The sequence below is a fragment of the Myxine glutinosa genome, chromosome 6 (genome assembly GCF_964187855.1).
Source record: "Myxine glutinosa chromosome 6, kmMyxGlut1.1, whole genome shotgun sequence".
Taxonomy (NCBI): Eukaryota; Metazoa; Chordata; class Myxini; order Myxiniformes; family Myxinidae; genus Myxine; species Myxine glutinosa.
The window spans coordinates 2,812,354-2,827,760 of record NC_136266.1 but is presented as its reverse complement, the minus strand read 5'-3'; the positions used below and the strand labels follow the sequence as shown (position 1 = coordinate 2,827,760).

General features: G+C 42.3%; 1 protein-coding gene across 1 annotated transcript in view; it reads left to right on the top strand.

The window, feature by feature from the left end:
* Positions 1 to 15,407, top strand: part of CFAP251 (cilia and flagella associated protein 251) — a 173,872-nt gene that overhangs the window by 44,252 nt on the left and 114,213 nt on the right. The window contains exons 4-5 of the mRNA XM_068119135.2: positions 4,802 to 4,942; positions 15,346 to 15,407. The exon at positions 15,346 to 15,407 is cut by the window's right edge and continues 48 nt beyond it. Coding sequence (XP_067975236.2) covers positions 4,802 to 4,942; positions 15,346 to 15,407 — 203 coding nt within the window. The remainder of the gene's footprint in view (positions 1 to 4,801; positions 4,943 to 15,345) is intronic.

Below are 15,407 nucleotides of genomic sequence, written 5' to 3'. Positions count from 1 at the left end.
AAGATGACATTGATTGCTTCATAAGATGACATTGATTGCTTCATAAGATGACATTGCTGCATAAGATGACATTGATTGCTTCATAAGATGACATTGATTGCTTCATGAGCTGACATTGATTGCTTCATGAGATGACATTGATTGCTGCATAAGATGACATTGATTGCTTCATAAGATGACATTGATTGCTTCATAAGATGACATTGATTGCTTCATAAGATGACATTGATTGCTGCATAAGATGACATTGATTGCTGCATAAGATGACATTGATTGCTTCATAAGATGACATTGATTGCTTCATAAGATGACATTGATTGCTGCATAAGATGACATTGATTGCTTCATAAGATGACATTGATTGCTGCATAAGATGACATTGATTGCTGCATAAGATGACATTGATTGCTTCATAAGATGACATTGATTGCTGCATAAGATGACATTGATTGCTTCATAAGATGACATTGATTGCTGCATAAGATGACATTGATTGCTGCATAAGATGACATTGATTGCTTCATAAGATGACATTGATTGCTTCATAAGATGACATTGATTGCTTCATAAGATGACATTGATTGCTGCATAAGATGACATTGATTGCTTCATAAGATGACATTGATTGCTGCATAAGATGACATTGATTGCTGCATAAGATGACATTGATTGCTTCATAAGATGACATTGATTGCTGCATAAGATGACATTGATTGCTGCATAAGATGACATTGATTGCTGCATAAGATGACATTGATTGCTTCATAAGATGACATTGATTGCTGCATAAGATGACATTGATTGCTTCATAAGATGACATTGATTGCTGCATAAGATGACATTGATTGCTGCATAAGATGACATTGATTGCTTCATAAGATGACATTGATTGCTGCATAAGATGACATTGATTGCTGCATAAGATGACATTGATTGCTTCATAAGATGACATTGATTGCTGCATAAGATGACATTGATTGCTGCATAAGATGACATTGATTGCTGCATAAGATGACATTGATTGCTTCATAAGATGACATTGATTGCTGCATAAGATGACATTGATTGCTGCATAAGATGACATTGATTGCTTCATAAGATGACATTGATTGCTTCATAAGATGACATTGATTGCTGCATAAGATGACATTGATTGCTGCATAAGATGACATTGATTGCTTCATAAGATGAGATTGATTGCTTCATGAGATGACATTGATTGCTTCATAAGATGACATTGATTGCTGCATAAGATGACATTGATTGCTGCATAAGATGACATTGATTGCTGCATAAGATGACATTGATTGCTTCATAAGATGACATTGATTGCTGCATAAGATGACATTGATTGCTTCATAAGATGACATTGATTGCTGCATAAGATGACATTGATTGCTTCATAAGATGACATTGATTGCTGCATAAGATGACATTGATTGCTTCATAAGATGACATTGATTGCTGCATAAGATGACATTGATTGCTTCATAAGATGACATTGATTGCTGCATAAGATGACATTGATTGCTGCATAAGATGACATTGATTGCTTCATAAGATGACATTGATTGCTGCATAAGATGACATTGATTGCTTCATAAGATGACATTGATTGCTGCATAAGATGACATTGATTGCTGCATAAGATGACATTGATTGCTTCATAAGATGACATTGATTGCTTCATAAGATGACATTGATTGCTTCATAAGATGACATTGATTGCTGCATAAGATGACATTGATTGCTTCATAAGATGACATTGATTGCTTCATGAGATGACATTGATTGCTTCATAAGATGACATTGATTGCTGCATAAGATGACATTGATTGCTGCATAAGATGACATTGATTGCTTCATAAGATGACATTGATTGCTTCATGAGATGACATTGATTGCTTCATAAGATGACATTGATTGCTGCATAAGATGACATTGATTGCTGCATAAGATGACATTGATTGCTTCATAAGATGACATTGATTGCTTCATGAGATGACATTGATTGCTTCATAAGATGACATTGATTGCTGCATAAGATGACATTGATTGCTGCATAAGATGACATTGATTGCTTCATGAGATGACATTGATTGCTTCATGAGATGACATTGATTGCTGCATAAGATGACATTGATTGCTGCATAAGATGACATTGATTGCTTCATGAGCTGACATTGATTGCTTCATGAGATGACATTGATTGCTGCATAAAATGACATTGATTGCTTCATGAGATGACATTGATTGCTTCATGAGATGACATTGATTGCTGCATAAGATGACATTGATTGCTTCATAAGATGACATTGATTGCTGCATAAGATGACATTGATTGCTGCATAAGATTACATTGATTGCTGCATAAGATGACATTGATTGCTGCATAAGATGACATTGATTGCTGCATAAGATTACATTGATTGCTTCATAAGATGACATTGATTGCTGCATAAGATGACATTGATTGCTTCATAAGATGACATTGATTGCTGCATAAGATGACATTGATTGCTGCATAAGATGACATTGATTGCTTCATAAGATGACATTGATTGCTTCATAAGATGACATTGATTGCTTCATAAGATGACATTGATTGCTGCATAAGATGACATTGATTGCTTCATAAGATGACATTGATTGCTTCATGAGATGACATTGATTGCTTCATGAGATGACATTGATTGCTGCATAAGATGACATTGATTGCTGCATAAGATGACATTGATTGCTTCATGAGATGACATTGATTGCTTCATAAGATGACATTGATTGCTGCATAAGATGACATTGATTGCTGCATAAGATGACATTGATTGCTTCATAAGATGACATTGATTGCTTCATGAGATGACATTGATTGCTTCATAAGATGACATTGATTGCTTCATAAGATGACATTGATTGCTTCATGAGATGACATTGATTGCTTCATAAGATGACATTGATTGCTGCATAAGATGACATTGATTGCTTCATAAGATGACATTGATTGCTTCATGAGATGACATTGATTGCTTCATGAGATGACATTGATTGCTGCATAAGATGACATTGATTGCTGCATAAGATTACATTGATTGCTTCATAAGATGACATTGATTGCTGCATAAGATGACATTGATTGCTTCATAAGATGACATTGATTGCTGCATAAGATGACATTGATTGCTGCATAAGATGACATTGATTGCTTCATAAGATGACATTGATTGCTTCATAAGATGACATTGATTGCTTCATAAGATGACATTGATTGCTGCATAAGATGACATTGATTGCTTCATAAGATGACATTGATTGCTTCATGAGATGACATTGATTGCTTCATAAGATGACATTGATTGCTGCATAAGATGACATTGATTGCTGCATAAGATGACATTGATTGCTTCATAAGATGACATTGATTGCTTCATGAGATGACATTGATTGCTTCATAAGATGACATTGATTGCTGCATAAGATGACATTGATTGCTTCATAAGATGACATTGATTGCTTCATAAGATGACATTGATTGCTGCATAAGATGACATTGATTGCTTCATAAGATGACATTGATTGCTGCATAAGATGACATTGATTGCTGCATAAGATGACATTGATTGCTTCATAAGATGACATTGATTGCTTCATGAGATGACATTGATTGCTTCATAAGATGACATTGATTGCTGCATAAGATGACATTGATTGCTGCATAAGATGACATTGATTGCTTCATAAGATGACATTGATTGCTGCATAAGATGACATTGATTGCTGCATAAGATGACATTGATTGCTTCATAAGATGACATTGATTGCTTCATAAGATGACATTGATTGCTTCATAAGATGACATTGATTGCTGCATAAGATGACATTGATTGCTGCATAAGATGACATTGATTGCTTCATAAGATGACATTGATTGCTGCATAAGATGACATTGATTGCTTCATAAGATGACATTGATTGCTGCATAAGATGACATTGATTGCTGCATAAGATGACATTGATTGCTTCATGAGATGACATTGATTGCTTCATAAGATGACATTGATTGCTTCATGAGATGACATTGATTGCTGCATAAGATGACATTGATTGCTGCATAAGATGACATTGATTGCTGCATAAGATGACATTGATTGCTGCATAAGATGACATTGATTGCTTCATGAGATGACATTGATTGCTTCATAAGATGACATTGATTGCTTCATGAGATGACATTGATTGCTGCATAAGATGACATTGATTGCTGCATAAGATGACATTGATTGCTTCATAAGATGACATTGATTGCTGCATAAGATGACATTGATTGCTTCATAAGATGACATTGATTGCTTCATAAGATGACATTGATTGCTTCATAAGATGACATTGATTGCTGCATAAGATGACATTGATTGCTGCATAAGATGACATTGATTGCTGCATAAGATGACATTGATTGCTTCATAAGATGACATTGATTGCTTCATGAGATGACATTGATTGCTTCATGAGATGACATTGATCAAATCGTATTTATCCATAAGAGAGGAAAATCTGTGCGTTTAGAATTGCATCACATCTTCCACTCAATTTATTTGGCCTGGCCTAGTGCTGCCCGTTCATTTCACAGTTTATCCCGATGACAATTGTTTTTAATGAATCCATCTCAGCCCCGAAAACGACACTTTGTGTCACCTGTAGAGTAAGTACGCGCGTTCCTCTGTCAGCTGGTACATCCAGACGCTCTCAGTAGTTAACGTTATTTTCTATAACAATGTCTCCTGCTTGTGTGCATTTTATGTAGAAGCTGGAGTGGTGCCTGGGAGTGAACTGCAGTGTGAGGATCCACTGTCTGAACGATGGACAACGGCAGGCTGTCGTGTACGCCTGTGGACAAGTGGCTGTCATTTACAACATTGAATCAAACACACAGCAGCTACTGCAGGTGAGAAACGCCATTCCGCCCTCATTCCTATCCTGCTTACCTGGTGTCGTGTATATCACTAACACCATTGACAGCTCCTGTACCATCTTACCAGGGGGCTGAGACTGCACATGGATGTTTGTCCAAACCTTGGAGTGCAAAATTATTTGCGCACGAGGAAGGTCAATGTCACAATAAAAGCTTGAATTTCTTTATCAAATTTATATGAAAAGATTAAATACGGACGCTTCCAGTGAACACGAGCTGAGCACACGCCTATGATGGTTGTTGTGCGCGTGCGGAAAAAAGATGGAAGTTAAGTCTTTAGCTTAGCTTTTGGGCTTGAAGCTTTTGGGTCTCACTATCTGCCATGATCTTTCCTGGGAAAACCACATTTCCAAGCTGGCCTCCAAAGCCAGTCGCCGACTGGGCATCCTCCGTCGTGCGAAGTCCTTCCTTGGCACACCTGAGCTCCTCACCACATACAAGGCTTTCATCTGCAGCTCAATGGAATACTGCTCTCCCCTCTGGGCTGGTGCTCCTGCCTCACACCTAGCTCGGCTTCACACTGTTGAAACCAAACCTTTCAGAATCATTGGAATCTCCCGCGATGACGCTATCTCCAAGGGCCTTTCACCCACTCACCGCAGGCAGGTTGGTGGTCTTTCCATCTTCTACCGACTCCTCTCCTGCCTTGCTCCCCCAGCTCTCTCTGTGCTCTGTCCCCCAAATATTCCTACAGGTCGCACAAGATCTGCCAGCCACCCTCTGATGGTTAAACTGCCAAAATCAAGACTCTCTGCTCACCTTCACTCCTTCATTCCTCTTTTCTCCCGCCTCTGGAACAAACTCCCTCACTCTCTTCAATCCCACTCCACCCTCCAGGTCTTTAAAACAGCTGTTCACCACCATCTCTTATCTCCCCCCATCCAAAACCTTGATCTTTTCTTTTCTACCCCCGCTAAAACACCCCAAATCCACGTCTTTAAATCCCCAATTTCTTTCATGAAATCCCTAGTAGTGTTCATTTGCTTTATACCGTGTACCCACCCCTCCCTCCTCCCCCAGCCCTCCCTCTTCCACAGATCTACCAGCATCCCTGTTCTCTTCTGTTGTTGCGCTTGTGTGCTTCTCTCTCTCCCACTCTTGTCCCCCGCTCCCTTCATTGTATGTTTTATGTGTCTGTGTATGTTTTCATGTTCAATGTGTTAGCTCTTTCACGAGCCTCGATTCTGTATACAAAAAAATATAAATAAATAAAATCCCTTATTTCTCCAAGTCCCTCTAATTTGTCCCTGTTGGCATGTTTCTCCTCCTCTTTCTACTGTACCTTTTATTCTGTTGCAGCCTGGTGTTGGCTTAGCGGTTAGGGTGCCGGCTTGGGATCCTAGGATCCTGGGTTCGAATCCCGGTCAATCGCTGAATTAACACCAGGGGGGTTGACTCGGCCTGTCATCCTTCCGAGGTCGGCAAATTGAGTACCAGCTTGCCTGGATGAATTATCACGGTGTGTACCCCAATTTAGAATAGGTACACCGTATCCCTGCGGATCGTAAGAGGCGACCAAGGGTTGGCGTCAGGAAGGGCATCCGGCCGTAAAAACATTGCCTCAAAAGGGAAACCATGATTGTCATGGGGCCCGCAAGGCTAACCCCCGCTCCAGCGGGGAAAATGGCCTTAAAACGATCATTCATTCATTCATTCATCCTGATTTATTCTATTTTCTGGCTCTTCCACGAGCCTTGCCTTTGTATACAAACATAAAAATAAGACATAAAATAAAATGCAATTTTTTTTTTGAAATAATTCTCGTATCCGAATCCACATTCAGATCTTCACCAAAATCGAATCTCTTTGTCCTTGTGACACGTCCAAACGGTCCACCAAGTTTTGTCCAAATCCGTCCACAACTTTTTGAGATATCCTGCTATGTATCGTTTTTGGCCCTATCTCCCAATGGTGAAGAATCGCTTAAAAAATTCTACTAACCGGATTCGGATCCGGACCTTCACCAAAATCGAATCATTTCGTCCTTGTTACATACGCTACATCTCTGCAAAATTTCGTCCGAATCCGTCCACAACCTTTTGAGACATCCTGTTCACAGACAAACAAACAAAAAGACAGACAGGGGTGAAAACATAACCTCCATCAGCCTTCGGTGGCAGAGGTAATTAATGTGTTGCTGCAGCATCGGCTTGATGAGCCAAATGGTCTCCTCCTGCATGAAAGTTCCTTGCATTTAGGTACCTTTAAATAAATAAATAATAACTAAATATGAATTGATCTTTAAAAAGTAATTAATTTAAAAAAACTGATTATTAAATAGTTTTAAAATAAGGGGAGGAAGAGGCACTTGTTACCGTTGCCTAGAAACCAGTTCCAGTGTTAGCTCCACTGTCTTGGATCACTTGATCTGCAGTGAACAGACAGAGCCTGCACCGGCTGCCTCTTATTTGTGTATAGTTTCATTTACACAAACGTTCTGACGGTTTTGTGATTTTTCCGGGGATATTGGCTTTGAGTTGCAGCAGTATGCAAAATTTCAGCTTTCTACCCGACCGAGAAGGTACGAAACATTTATATCAGTGAGTCCGTGGTAACAAAGAGCTTTATATATCATGGAATATGATAGTACTTTATATGTAGGGATGGCACAGGAAAAAGAACGCTGCCCATTCAAATGTGTACAAAATGATACGCTTCAAAACTACTATAGAGTGACGTCATAAGCATGTTAAAGCCATAAATTTTATTCTCGAACGTTCTCATAACTAACATGATTGAAAAATACGCCAAAATACAATGCCAATGTTCCAGATCGAGATAAAGTAAAAATAAAAGAAAGATCGCAAAATCGCCAATTTGTTAATCTTCAAAATGTTGATAAATGTCATCGTGCCGAGCACAATAACGGCTGAAGCAATTAAGAGAAATTAAGAGACGGAGAGACAAAGTAAGAGTGTGAGATTTGTCAGGATTGAAAGACATGTTCCACTTGTTTGACCAGTCTGTGATTTTGTCCAGGTCTGCAGAGAGTGAGGAGGCTGCAGACTGCCGATCTGAGGGATAAGATATGCAGCGGCAGCGAGTGGAGTCATCAGCTAAGAGATAGAGAGGGTTTTTCCAGAGAGTCGGAGAGATCATTGATAAAGACCAGAAAAAGCACAGGCCCAGAACACTGCCTTGGGGAACTCCAGCCTGAACAGGAAGGGGAGATGAGAGAATTCCATTCAGGGCCGCACGTTGACTGCAACCAGAAAGGAAGTCCGCAAGCCATGTGTGGAGATTTCCATGGATACCATAGGAAGAGAGTTTGGTGAGCATAGCGGGGTGCCAGACCATATTGAAGGCACGTGATATGTCAAGGGAGACAGCTCTGATTTCCTGTTTGGCGTTGAGGACCTCCATCCATTGTTGAGACAGCAGAAGCACCATGTCCAGAGTAGAATGACCTGGTCTGAATCCAAATTGATGATCAGAGATCAAGCCATTGGAGAATAAAAAGGATTTAATATCAGAAGCAATGATGGATTCAATGACCTTGCTGATGAATGGGAGCAGGCTGATTGGTCTGTAGTTGCAAGGATCTGTTTTTGCACCTTTTTTGTGTAAAGCGGTAATGTTTGCTGATTTCCAGGATGCTGGCAGATGACCTTGAGCAAAAGATAGGGTGAAAAGAACAGAGAGAGGGTGAGTTAGAGCAGCAGAGCAGGATTTTAGGACCTGTGGGCTGATGCCATCTGGTCCAGTTTCAGAATCAGAGTCGAGGTTTGACAGAAACTTTTCCACCTTGTCAGGAGAGAAGGACACAGAGTCCAGGAGCAGCTGGATTTGACTGGGTACGGTGGGTACAGAGAGAGATGGGTTTGGGACACAAGATTTTGAAGCAAACACAGAGTTTAGGCATTCAGCTTTTTTTATGTGCGGAGTCAGCTGTGTAGCCATTTGAGGTAAGGGAGGGGATGGAGGGGGAACAAACACCAGGAACATTTGACCAGATGCCACCAGGATTTGGAGGAAGGAGACAGGTTTGAGAGTTTTGTCCTGAGATTAGAGAGAAATTGTTTCCTGGCTCTCCTGAGCGTGGACACACACTTGTTCTGGGCTTTGTGAAAGGAACTGAGATTACCTTCAGTTAGATTCGCCTTCCAAGAGGCAAAGAAAAGTTGTTTCAGGGCAACTGCCTCACCACAAGATTCTGTGTACCATGGACGGGAGGAAGGGTATGACAACTGAAGACGAGATGGGATAAATCTGTGCATGAGAGAGAGCAATTTACTTTGGAAGAATTCCCAGGAAGAGTTGATGTCAGAGGCGGTAGAGATGGGAGACCATTCCAGATGATTGACGGCTGCTTGAAGACCGTGCCAGTTGGCCTGAGTGAAATGCCAGACTGGTCGACGCTGAAGAGGCTCTCTGAGAAATGCCAGAGAGATGTCCACTCTTACAAGCAAATGATCTAATGAACCGATTGGAGCAAAAGAAGAGCAGACATTTGCAGGGAAGTTAGTCATAACCAAGTCTAGAAGAGAAGATACTCCATTGACTGAGATCCTGGTCGGGAAGTTGACAGATTGTGTCAGTCCCAATGAGTTGCAGAAGTCCTTTGCTGAGGTGCCATGGCTGGTGAGAGAGGTACCTACACCCAGCCAGCTGGCATGATGACAGGTGAAGACGCCACATATGAGGAAGAGAGAGTTGGGATGAGTGGATAGAAGTTGGTCCATGTTGTCAGACAGAAAAATGTAAATAGAGTCATCACTGTTTGGAGGACGGTGCAGAACACATATGAACAAAAGGTGGGAGCGAAGGGGAAGCCATAACCAGAGGTACTCCTGGGGATGGGGTGGAGAGAGGGAAGTGCAGGGAGAGCGAGGAAGAGAGGTTTTGATAAATATAGCAACCCCACCTCCAGGACGAGGCTCAGGTCTAGCATACCGGAGGACGGTGTAACCAGGGAGAGATGTTAAGGAATCAGAGACATATTGAAGGAGGAAGTTTTTTGTTAAGCAGATCAAGTCTGGTTTGTCAGAAGCAACCTGTATGGAGAGATCAATCAGGTTTGAGCTAAGGCCCCAGATGTTTATGGTCCACACCGTTAAAGAAGAGGGTTGGGGAGCATTGGGTGCATGACAGGGGAGTGGAGGGGTAGGGTAAGATTGGGGAGGGAGAGGGGGAGGTAGGGAGAGCTGTTGTTAGTGTGTCAGAGATTGCAGAAGAGCGAGGAGAAAGGGAAGTATGAGGAGGCCAAAAGGTTTGATGGTGATGGGATGAGGCACAGTGAGGTGTTGTTTGAGGGGTGGCAGAGTGAAGTAGAAGGTTGGATGAGGTGGAGGTATGAGTTGGAAGGGAGAGGAAGCGGGGAGGAGGCAGCTTTGAGGAGGAGGGGAGAGAATTGGAGAAAAATGGTAGGGGGGGGGGGGGAGATTGGAATGGGAAGGGTGAGGGGGTAGTTTAGGATTGGAGGGGTGAGGGGGGAATTTTAATTTGAGGGTTGAGGGGGGCGTTTCGGAGGGGAGGGATGAGGGGAGAGTTTAGAAAGTGTTGGACGATTAATGAAAAACGAAAATTTATTACGTACTGGGTTTATTGAGATTTTCAGGTCAGAGATCTGTTTAAAAACGATAGAGGAGGGGTGGAATGAAGGTAAGTTTAGAGAATGTAGAAAGGAATGACTGTAGGAGATTTAATTTTTTTTTGAAATGGAATGATTTGATGAAATTGAAAAAAGCCTTCGAAATCGGAAGAAAAACAGCATGTTGTAATAAACCACTAAATAAAACACTGCAGAGGAAAGTTTTAACATATTTAAACAATATTAAAACAAAACTGTAAAAAACAATTTGGGAAAATTCCCTGAAGTGAGGGCTTGGATCTGAGAAAGAAAGAGAAAGGGTTGAATGAGTATGGTGGAAACTAGAATTGGAAAGGCGAGTATCGGCTGGAGATGGAAGGAAGAGGTGGAAGAAAATGAGATAAAGGGGGTGGGGCGAGGCAACAGCACACGTGGACAGGGCCTTTTGTTGGCGTGGGCCAACAGCACATGTGGGCCGTGGACACAGGAGAGAAGGGAATTAATAAATAAATAAATTTAAAAAATTGTATTTAAAATGTTAGACCAAGGGTAGATATTCGGGGAAGTTAGGGGGAGAAGAGAAAATCTAAGAAATAAGCAATACAGCGAAGGAAAAAAACTTAAATTCACAAAACACCGACGGGGGGAGGGAAGCCTCAAGTTACGAGGCCGCGCACGCGATGCAAAAAGAAAACGATTAATTACACACAAGTTTGCATGAATTACAAAGCAACACTAACTAGAAACACACAGTAACACATACACAATAAAACAAGCATTCTTTAGTATTGCGCTGCAATTCATGTCCCCTACCGGCAGTCTGTCGTCCGGAAAACTGTTGGGGAAATTACCAAAGTTCAAAGTGCCATAACTTTGTCAAAAATGATCGAAACGTCGTGAAGTTCGAACTTGATCTGTAACTTATCATGAGGAAACCATGTACCAAGTTTGAAATCATTAGCATTAAGAGTTTAGAAAAACAAGTCCGGAAAACTGTTCTTTTCGTGACGGACGGACTGACAGACAGACAGACAGACGGACAGACGGACAGACTGACAGACGGAGGGACGGAGTGCAAACCTTTTGACCCCTCTGGTGTACACCGGTAGGGGACTAATAACGAGTGAAAATTTGACAAAGACACGGATGGGAAAATACTTAAACTTTGATGACATGGAGAGATCGAAAAACGCTTCCTCGCCAGGGAAACCGGAAACGGAGAAGACTAATCTTTTGTGTCAAGGTTGTTGTTTTGTTGAAGGTTGTGTGTGTGATAAGGACCAATCGATTCGATTTTGGATTTTGGTGAAGATCTGAATATGGATTAGGATACGAGAATTATTTATTTTTTAAGCGATTCTTCACCATTGAGAGATTGGGCGAAAAGCGATACATAACATGATATTTTTTAAAAAAGTTATGGGAGAGTTCTGACTAAACTTGGGGGATGAGTTGGTTTGGTGACAACAAGCCGATTCGATTTTGGTTGAGGTCTGAATCCAGATCCGGCCTATCAATGGGATACAGAACATAAACTGTTCAGCCTGGTGGAGGTATGTTTTCTACCGAGTGCGTTTCTAGTTTAATCTATGACACTGGATCGATCACTCGGTCAACAACGGTGGCAGGAATTACATCAACAAGCCTGCTGTTTAAAACCTACCCCTTTATATAACCTGTCATACCGGTAAATGGGTTAAAAGAGGGAACTAATGGAGAGTAATATGAGCTGGTCTGTACTTGATGCTCACGAGCAAATGAAGGATAGCCTTGTGTGTGCAAAGAACAACGGGGAAAATAGAGAACTGAATCAGAACAGTTTAATGATAAAAAAAATAAAAAAAGACAATTTAACATCAATATGAGATGAAGAGTATTAACTATATTGTTGCGGTTTTCGGAAGCCCGTTCCCGTTACAAAGGGGAGATTAAGCCCCTTTTTTCTCTCTGGGTCTTCGAAACCGCGAGACTGAGTCGCCACTTCCGGGCAGACGTGGAAAAGGGTCTCAGGACAATTTCGCACGTACCTTGAGAGTACACACGCCGCAGCGGAAGCGGGGATCGAGTCTCGCACGAACCACACATTATTGCGTACGCCCGAGCGGATGGCGTACCACGTGACCCGTGCTGTTACCTTTCTTATAGAACCCGATCAGAGTGATCTAATTCGTACCATGCGAGGTCAATGATGAAAAACACAAGACGGTCGAATCAGAAGGAAGAACAGATTTATTTGCACTAGTTACAATGATTTGGTAGAAGGAGGGACACAGTGCAGAACTTAAACAGTCTTAATTAATACCCAGACATGGGCCCGATCACTCACACGGGAAAATGGAAGAAGAATGTTCGCGCGCCGAACGCGCCTGCTTCGGTCGCTCCAGGAACAGCTCACCCAGCGTGGGTCCTCTGGCGGTCACAGCATGTATCCCGGCGAAGGCAGGCAGGCAGGCGGGAAAATCCTCGTGGCGCGTATATCGGCAAAGGCAGGCAGAAGGAAATACGCACGTCTGTGGCCCGGCGCGGGTCGTCTTTACAGCACGATTAATACTGCGCAGAGCGTGGGGATCAGGGCAAAGTTCGTATACACGGAGTTATTCAGTTCCTCCGATATGACTCGACACAACGCAATCTCATGCGCGTCTTCTCACAACTCTGATTCGTAACTCTTCTCACCCGAACTGCTCTGGCTCTCTGACTCAACCGATGACTCAACTCAGCGCTTTCACTCTCATAACTCCAGCTCATAACTCAGTGCTCCGAACCGACTTGCCCTGCGCTCATCTCATAACTGAGGTGGGGGCTCTGGGCACAGGGTTATATTGCCCCGCCCTAGCCCGAATCGAATGTTCCAAACCCCGCCTTTTGCCGCAGTGGTAAGTCACTCCCATCGAGCCCTGATTGGCGGCTCGCGCTTACCGTTGGCTCCTCCTCCGCCTTTCTTCGGCCTTGGTCGAGTTGTTCAGGCCTGCCTCGTGGTATTTCGCGCCAAAACCAAAAGCATCGAAGCATCATAAGGGCACCTAATTCTCATTATCCTACTCAACGCAAAACTAACACAGGAAAGGTCTATGCTTACATTTACTAAGAAATAACTGAGCTTAAACGAGGCTACATGTTGTAGTGTAACTAACTAGGAGGGGAAATTAACCTTTATTATAAAACCACAAAACCGCAACAATATTGTCATTTAAATATGTTTATTTTCATTCAATATTCATCAATTTAATGAATAAAGCAAATATTTTCATTCCCATGTTTTCATTCATTCTGTCGTTCATTCCTTCTTTTGGTAGTGGATGACTTTTATCAAAATCGAATTTCTGATGTTTTTCTGTCTTTAAATCATATAGTAAATAGCTTTAGGAAAAAATGAAAGCAACAGGTAAATTACTTTGACATTGACATAGGAACATTTTTAGTTTGTGCTTTGCCTTGCATAACATTGTAACCCAGCACTTTTAAATATAAAGCTATTTCACAAATCACTTCATCAAATATATTGTTACGGACACGACTTATTAAGATGTTATGCTGGGCCGAGCGGAATGGCCGCCGTGTTCGCACAAGTTACCCGATTATACTCGAACGTTGGCCGAATCGCGCTACGCTAGATCAATGAAGGAAAGGACACAACGGCTGGGTTAAATGACACGACACCAGGGGTACAGTTCTCAAGACCTCCGGAGGAGGTTATAATATGGGTTTGCAGAATGTTTAGATTACACGGCACAAGAGGTACAGCACAGAAAGGTGGGCACTTATACACGGTCTTATCTTATTCCCGACAGACCACAGACAAACGGGACAAGACTGACTCACACAGGGATTGATGGCAAGGAAGGGCAGAATCGATGGCTCAAGGTGCACCTTGGCTCAGGGGCAGAATCGACCCGGTCCGGTCCAGAGAGGCGGGAGGTATCTCAGCGCTGGAGGTGGCGTCCGTTCTCCTTCGTAGCTGAGGCGCATCTGACGTCACCTCCGTCTTCCTGCGCGTATCCAGCGGGGAGTGACACGCCCTCGGCTCGTTAGCTCCGCCCCAGATGGAATCGGTCCGCCGCTTCTTATTGGGTGCGGGCGGTTACCGGGCTCCGCCCTTGACGAGGAGCTGACAGTCAGCCCCTGAGTGGTAACCCCGTCGGAGCACATGGTCAATGGCGGCTAACCAAGCCGGAGTGAGGACGCGCACTCCCCGCGCCGCTGTTGTTGTTGTTGGTGTTGTTGTTTCATGGGGAAGAGATGCGGGGAGGTATGGGGAGGTCCTAAACTTACTACTGGTGCCAAACAATCACATTCTGGTGCAACGAAGAGTCAGAATTAATGGAAACGAGTCCTTAACTGACATAGACTAAGAATAACTAGCAAGATGTCCTATAGTTGTCTACGTGAGATGCGGTGAACCTGGGCACGACATTTAATGGGGGAAAAAGGGGAAGGTCGGGGCTACAGAGTGTTATTTACAGACAATGGGACTAGGGAATGGGGGATTGGGGATAGTTGGGGAGTATTGGGGAAATAGGGGAATATTTACAAGCGGATATGGATGGAGGCCAAATCCCATATCCGCAACAATATAAAGCTTATATTTATTATGTCTGCACATAGGATGCATCTGAGTAGTTGCTTGCAGTGCGCAAGCATTCCCCACAGGTATAGATAATGTCTATATAAGTTAAGTGTTAAAAATTCAACAATTTTTCCCATATCCGTGCATTATCTGGATTAATTATTTAACAGAAAGTGTGGCCACATAAGGCATGTTTTCCTGGAGAAAGGTTATAAATCCTGAATGTATTTTTGAGCTGAATAGCCATAATTGTATGGGTGCTGTGTGTTTACACAACAGGGCTTTAAGAACGATGTGAGCAGCCTGGCAACCAGTTCGAACAAGCGCTATGTGGCAGTGGC